The sequence below is a fragment of the Puntigrus tetrazona genome, unplaced genomic scaffold (assembly GCF_018831695.1).
Source record: "Puntigrus tetrazona isolate hp1 unplaced genomic scaffold, ASM1883169v1 S000000105, whole genome shotgun sequence".
NCBI lineage: Eukaryota > Metazoa > Chordata > Actinopteri > Cypriniformes > Cyprinidae > Puntigrus > Puntigrus tetrazona.
Genome location: NW_025047782.1, coordinates 8,167 through 16,098, shown reverse-complemented (window position 1 = coordinate 16,098; position 7,932 = coordinate 8,167). Strand labels below are relative to the sequence as shown.

The 7,932-nt window shown below is 41.0% G+C and overlaps 1 protein-coding gene and 1 pseudogene across 1 annotated transcript; both read left to right on the top strand.

Moving 5' to 3' along the window:
- The first annotated feature begins 311 nt into the window (after positions 1-311).
- Positions 312-5,274, top strand: LOC122332519 (3-hydroxy-3-methylglutaryl-coenzyme A reductase-like). Its single transcript, XM_043229832.1, is given in 14 exon segments — positions 312-496; positions 695-806; positions 987-1,074; positions 1,151-1,235; positions 1,552-1,657; positions 1,868-1,974; positions 2,048-2,167; positions 2,532-2,656; positions 2,729-2,878; positions 2,880-3,057; positions 3,684-3,878; positions 3,960-4,118; positions 4,918-5,078; positions 5,175-5,274. Coding segments are annotated over 14 exon segments (1,845 nt in total). The 5' UTR covers positions 312-328; the 3' UTR covers positions 5,266-5,274.
- LOC122332517 lies at positions 5,268-7,312 on the top strand (annotated as a pseudogene).
- The last annotated feature ends 620 nt before the right edge of the window (positions 7,313-7,932 follow it).

The following is a 7,932-nucleotide window of genomic DNA, read 5'->3' as shown; positions in this document are numbered from 1 at the left end:
TTTTCTCATAAAAAAGTTCGGGAGGAGTTCAGAGTAACTACAAACTGAAATAAAAATATGTGAAGAAAAACCATAATCAAAGGAAGGTATAGCGTTTTAAAAATAGTTTATTTATTGAATAATATTGCTTGGTTGAATATGTGTCTAATGTGTGTTACTATTTTGATTAAATGATCACACGCTTTTGGGTATTTTAATGTTTTCCACATCAGGAGTGTCTGTATAGTTGCTACATTTAATTGAACTTTAATCTAAAACTCTTATAGAAAGGTGTGGATGAGTTTTGATGGGTTTGTGTTTCGTTGGCAGGTGAACCGCTGAAGCCGGGATGATGCCGTCGCGTCTCTTCAGGCTCCACGGCCTGTTCGTCGCCTCTCATCCCTGGGAGGTGATCCTGGGGACGGTTGCGGTCACCATGTGTCTGATGTCCATGAACGCCATCGCTGCCAGCGACCAGATCTGTGGCTGGAACCATCAGTGTCCCAAAGCACAGGAGGTTCAAAGATCGCATCTCAGATTATAAAATGCTTTGTCTCTCTATATATTTACACACAAGACTTAACCTCTTTTATTATCTACCGAAGTCTATGTGTGGTCGGCAATTACGATCGTTACTAAAACATAACGTACGTTTATATATTATAGCATTTTATATGATATTAACGTGCAGATTCGTTTTGTTGCACATTTATAGAAAGTTCTAAGCGGCGACGTGAACATTTTAACCATTACGAGATGCGTCGCCATCGTTTACATCTACTTCCAGTTCAAAAACCTCCGTCAGCTCGGCTCCAAATACATACTGGGTGAGTTTTTTAACTTCGTTAAACAGTGAAAGGTGTTTCTTTATGCCAGATGGTTGGAATATTATTAAGGCATTAATTGGTCACATGCGTTTTTGAATATAAACACACAATTTCCCCTCTCAGCTTAACCATTCATGTTATAAAAAGTACTGTGTTACGATGTGCGTATTTTGTGTCCAGGTATCGCTGGCCTCTTCACCGTCTTCTCCAGCTTTGTGTTCAGCACCGTGGTCGTTCAGTTTCTGGGCAAAGAGCTCACAGGACTGAAGTATGAATCTCGCGTGTTTCTCGAACCCGCCGTGTCTCGAAGCTTGTCTCTAAACGCTCTCGTCGTGTCCCTGCAGCGAGGCTCTGCCGTTCTTCCTGTTGCTGATCGACCTGTCCAAAGCCTGCGCGCTGGCCAAGTTCGCTCTCAGCTCAAACTCGCAGGTGCAAAAACGCGATTTGTGTTTTTAAATTGTATTTTATCGAGACAATTTAGGTCGTAGGTCAATTTTGTAGCTTTAACATGCATGCCTTTGCGAACATTATAGCAAAATGTGTTATAATATACTAAAGCCTAAACCATGCATTTTGTTCAATTATTTATTTTAGATATAAAAATCTTATTTTTTAATGTAGTTTGACTATGCACACACAAAAAAAAATAGCGCTAATGGCAAAAGCGCAAAATTATTGCAAAATTGAAATGGAAAAAACTATATACAAATAAAAACTAATTCATATAAATGAATTAATTTCACAGGAGGAGGTCAGAGAGAATATTGCTAAAGGCATGGCCATCCTGGGTCCTACGTTCACCCTGGACGCGCTGGTGGAGTGTCTGGTCATCGGTGTGGGAACAATGTCCGGTGAGTTACCGTGAGGCATGCAAACCTGGATGGTTTAGCGCTCGGTTCGCGTGGTGTGGAGAAGTCGCAGGAAATCGTGTTCTTGCGGTAGTGTCGTAAATAACAATCAGTCAGTTTTTAGGCAGATATCTTCTAAAATGCTTATTCGGTAATTAATAATGACTTAAAAAGACCTTAACGGCTTGCACAGTAACTACTTCCTGATTGCAGGCGTGCGTCAGCTGGAGATCATGTGCTGTTTCGGCTGCATGTCGGTTCTGGCCAATTACTTCGTGTTCATGACCTTCTTCCCTGCCTGTGTGTCGCTGGTGTTAGAGGTCAGTGTTAGATGTCCCCGTATAACGTATAAACCCAGATGTGAGCAAACTCTGACCCCTGTCACCCGTCCAGCTGTCCCGTGAGAGCCGCGAGGGCCGGCCCGTCTGGCAGCTCAGCCATTTCGCTCGGGTTCTGGAGGAGGAAGAGGGAAACAAGCCAAACCCCGTCACTCAGAAGGTCAAAATGATCATGGTGAGTTTGGGAGGCGTCTGGAGTCAACGATTCTGCTGCGCTTTGAGTGATTCGAAAGTGACGGTTTATAAAGACATTGATAATAACGTTTCAAATAAAATGCTCTTTTGAACTTCTGGTCATTAAGTAAAAAGCAGTTTGCACAAAATGCTCAGCAGCACAACTTTCTTCAACATCGATAACGATCAGAAAGCTTCTCGGCATACTAGAATGATTTCTGGAGGATCATGTGACACTGAAGACTGGAGTGATGCTGAAAATACAGCTTTAATTACTTCATATACATTTTTATTCATATTTAAATGGCTGAACAATTGGCAATACGGCGGTCTTTTTGGCGCTTCTGGCGTTGGTTTTGTTTCAGTCTTTGGGTCTGGCGCTGGTTCACGCTCGGAGTCGACTCGCGACCGAATCCCCGCCGCACAACACGAGCAGCTCAGACGTGGTTCTGCCCGCGCAGAACACGGAGTCCGACAGAACCATGTCCAGGTACGAGCTGCGGAGGATGGAAAGCTGTCTTGTTTATCGAGTCGTTAGTAATAATCTCCCTCTGTCTCTCAGTGTGGATCTGGAGCAGGTCATCACGCTCTCTCTCGCTCTGTTGTTGGCGGCAAAGTATGTGTTTTTTGAGCAGGCCGAAACGGAATCCTCCCTGTCGATTAAATCCCACGTGGCCACGCCCAGCTGCTCCCCGACCAATAGGAGAGGAGGAGGAGCACTGTCAGAGGATTGGGCCCGCCCAAAGCCCTGATGGGGTCCCTGCGAATAAAAGTGAACGAGAGCCGCCTGATCCGTCAGACGGAGATGGTGAGGAGGAGAAAAGTGACGAGCTTCAGTCTCAGCAGCGCGCCCCTGTGGACGAGTGTCTGAGGATTCTTAAAGACCCTAAAGTAATTCAGTGACATGTTAACTGATCTTATGCAACTCTTTCTGTTCTCCATTTGTTTATCTAATGATTTTATTTATTGTTTTGTTTATGTATTTATGGTTTATTTGATTGATTTGATTTGAATTTTTTTTTTTTTTTTTTTTTTTTATTTAATGATTTTAGGACTTTTTTTTTTGTTCTTTTTTGTAAAACACTCATTCTCTGATTTCATTTTATTTGTTGTTTGTTTATTCATTGTTTTGATTTTTTTTTTTTTTTTTTTGTCCCTGGTTCTGTTCCTTCTTTTCCTGTTCTTTTCTTCTTTTTTTATCGGTTTCTGGTGTTTATTCATAATTTTTTTTGTTCCTCCATTAATTTTATTTGTTGTTGTTTTTTTTTTTTTTCTTTTTTTTTATTTATTGTTTTTTAATTTTTTTTCTATTTAAGTGATTTATTCAGGGTTTTTTGAATTGTTTTTTTTATTTTATCTGTTCTGCGTTGTTGGTTCAGGTGGGGTTTTTTTTTATTTATTTGTTCTTCCGTTTTCTTTCTTGAGATGATTTATTAATTTTTTTGTTTCTTTTTCGTCTTGTGATTCTAAAGACCCTCCAGGTATCGATCAGTAATTATTTCTCTCTCTTCTTTCAGAGAGGAGCTCGTTGTCTCTCTAACGCCGAGGTGATGGCACTAGTGGAGTGCAGGGGCATTCTGGGATACCGTCTGGAAGCGGTGATGGAGAGTCCAGAGAGAGGCGTGGCGGTGCGCAGAGAAATGCTGTCCTCTAAACTCCCGGACAGGTGTGCGCTGGAGAACCTGCCCTACAGACACTACGACTACTCGAAGGTGCTGCTCCGATCCAGGGTCACGTGTGTCATGATGTCACGGCCGGTTGGATGGTTTAATCACGTTTCCTTATTTCCTCAGGTGATTGGCACTAACTGCGAGAATGTGATTGGCTATGTACCTGTGCCGGTGGGCGTGGCCGGACCACTCCTATTGGACGGGAAAGAGTTCCACGTCCCCATGGCAACGACAGAAGGCTGTTTAGTGGCCAGCACTAACCGAGGATGCAGAGCCATCACAGTGAGTCATGTGTTTATTTAACATTAAAAAAGTAAATAAACATTGTACTACTATTCTATGACTATTTTCTTTCTTTTGCTCCTTCATTTTGTTTGTATGTTCTTTTCTTCATTTTTTCTGCTTTATTTCTTTTTCTTTCATTCTTTTACTTTTTTGTGAATTTATGAGTTAGTTTGCTTGTTCAGGTATTCTTCATTTTGGCATTGGTGTATTTTCATTTGTTTGTTTGTCGTCGTCATTAATTTTTTTCGTTAATTCCTTTGCTTGTGATATTTTTGATTATCGTTCACTATTTTTTTTTCATTTGTTTTATATATATATATATATATATATATATATATATATATATATATATATATATATAATTTATATATCTGTATAATTTATATATATACATATAATAAAAAAAAAAAAAATATATATATATAATTAATTTAGTTTGTACTCATTCTTTTTTTAAACTTTGTGTTAATTTATTTCTTTAAATATTTTTTATTTTGTATTGATAATAAAAATTGTTAATTAATTTTGTCTACTTTTTTACTTTGCATTAGTTTGCTTTCAAGTCATTCGGTCTAAATGTTTACCTGCTTTTGTTGATTCCTTCATTCTTCCGTTCTTTGATTTCTGTGGTTTATTCATTCGTTTATTATTCGTTTCTGACGTTTATTCATTTGTTACAGTTTTTTTTCATTGTGTATCTGATTATTATTATTTTAATGTTTTTTCTTTTGTTTCCGCGTCCATATTTGCTGTATTGTCCTACTCCCGGTCATAGATGGTGTTTGTTCTTCTCTAGTTGTCGGGGGGCGTGAGCAGCCGTGTCCTGGCGGACGGGATGACTCGAGGGCCGGTGGTTCAGATGCCGTCGTGCGTGTCGAAAGCGGCGGAGGTCAAGGGCTGGCTGGAGAGTCCGGAGGGCTTCGGTGCCATCAAACAGGCCTTCGATCACACCAGCAGGTCAGAGGCAAAGCTCACACAGAATGACCTCTCTATAGCGCAGCTGCTGGCATGGTTTCAGTGGTAACTGGAAGTAGCTCTCTGCGTGTGTCTCAGGTTTGCTCGTCTGGACCGCCTGCAGGTCAGTCTGGCCGGGAGGAACCTGTACATCCGCTCCAGTCTCAGACCGGAGACGCCATGGGCATGAACATGCTGTCAAAGGTGTGTGTGATGAAGCAGAGCTCCAGCGTCTCTCAGTATTACAGCAGATTTATGGGTCACAGAGCAGCTGACCTTTACTCCAGTACTGACTTTAATAGATGCCCTTGCTCTATTTTAAAGCAACTATTATACTAGAATACATAACTTTACCTATAAGAGGGCACTGACACCATCATAGGAAAACATATTTCTATAAATACAACTGAATGACAGCTTATGAATTTTTCTTAATATATGATATTGGCTATTTACAATTTTAATTTGCTGTCTCATATCAAATTAATGCTAATAATAATAATAAAAAAAAAAAAAAAATATATATATATATATATATATATATATATATATATATATATATATATATAAATATAAATGTATATCAAATATAATATTATCTAAATTATATATATATATATATATATATATATATAAACACATGCATGTATATATATATTGTTTATATATTAAGTATAGTCATATATAAAATAAATATAATAATATAAATGTATATACATGTATACATTTTAAAATATACTGTATGTGTGTGTATTTCTATATGCATAAATACAGACCGCACACATACTTATAGTATATAAACAGAAACCTTTATTGTTTGACAGCTCTAGAAATAATTAAAAATAGTGAAATTCTACAAATATTCTATATAATAATCACTTCATTTATTTTATTGTTCGCTTATGACAGATAACATTAAGAACAGTCGCGTTGTGTGTTTGTGTCCGTAGGGGAACCGAACACAGGCTCTGAGCAGACTTCAGGAGCGTTATCCTGACACGCGCGTCTGCTGCCGTCAGCGGGAACTACTGCACCGATAAGAAACCGGCCGCTGTGAACTGGATCCACGGCAGAGGGAAGTCCACCGTGTGTGAAGCAGTCATACCAGCCCGAGTGGTCAGAGAGGTCAGAGCGGGTTAACACGGGCTCCTGTAGGGGGCGACAGACAGCCACAAATCCCAGGATGCTTTTCAAACGCAAAACGGAAATCGCCCTGTGTTTCAGGTGTTGAAGAGCAGCGCGCAGCTCTGGTGGAGCTCAACATCAGTAAGAATCTGGTGGGTTCAGCCATGGCCGGAAGCATCGGGGGCCTAACGCTTCGCCACGCGGCTAACATCGTGGACGGGCGCTTTACATCGCCTGCGGACAGGTACGGCCGCTTCACTAAAACACCCGCGCTTCAGTCAGGACATTTCAGTCGTTCTTAGTGTGCATGTCAAGATGAAACAAAGGCGCTGACGTGTTTGAAACGCTTCAGATTTACATTCATTCTGCCTCTGTGTCTGTGAAACCGGGTAAACTTACAATTTTGTATGTGCATATGTATTTAAATTATAAATGATATGATGCGACCCTGGACCACAAAACCCATCGTAAGGGTCAGTTTTTTGAAGCTGAGATTTATACTGAAAGAATAACTTTCGATTGTTAGATCGATTTTAATAAATATTATTAAAATAAAAATATTGTGAAAACAGCCTGAAAAGTTGTCCAAATCAAGTTCTTAGCAATGCATGCTACTGATCCAGTTTATATATATATATATATATATATATATATATATATATAAATGCCGTCATAGGAAAACATATTTATATATATATATATATATATATATATATATATTAGTAGCAAAATTACTGCATTGACACATGATATTTTGTTGTTTCTGACCTCTGTGTGTGTGTGTGTGTGTGTGCGTGCATGTGTGCGCGTGTGTGTGTGTGTGCGTGTGTGTGTGTGCGTGTGCATGTGTGTGCGTGTGTGTAGGACCCTGCGCAGACGGTGGGCAGCAGTAACTGCATCACTCTGATGGAGTGTGTGGGGCGGATGGAGAGGATCTGTACGTGTCCTGCACCATGCCCTCGCAAGTAGAGCTGGGGACTGTGGGAGGAGGAACAGGGCTGCCCGCACAACACGCCTGTTTACAGGTAACACACACGCACACACACACACACACACACACACACCCCTGCGGGCAGTGATGATCTAACCGCGCTGCTCTGTGTCGGTCAGATGCTGGGGTTCACGGCTCCAGCGATCAGTGTCCCGGGAGAACTCTCGACGCTGGCGAGGGTGATCTGTGGTACGGTTCTGGCGGAGAGCTCTCTGATGGCCGCCCTCGCCGCCGGACACCTCGTCCAAGAGTCACATGACTCACAACAGGTACAGCACACACCTGCAGTGATAACCTGAGCGGGGGCTAGCATACAAAACCCGTCCCTGTCTATAAACATGACTTATATAATGTATATAAAAACATTAGCATTAATAAAATAATGTAAAATTCTTTTATATTACAGTCACGATTTTTCATGGTATTTTTTTAGTTTAGAATCTGAAGTGTTTTTCCTCTCACAGGTCAAAAGCCAATCTTCGAGAGACTGAACCACAGCTGAATCAATCTTCCTGAAGCACAGAGGACTCTGGGAAGCGGAGTCCGTCGTGTTTCTGCCCATCATCCCTCCCGAGCGCCTGAAGACACGGCCTGCAGAGCGACGGGCGTCTGGAGGAGCTCCGCTGGGAAATGCTAATCCTTGACCTCCGAGTCGTGCCTCGTTTTTTGTAGACGAGTAAATGAGCGAGACGCTGCCATGCGTTTCTGCGTTACGCTTAGTCTCGCGCTAAAAGCCATGAC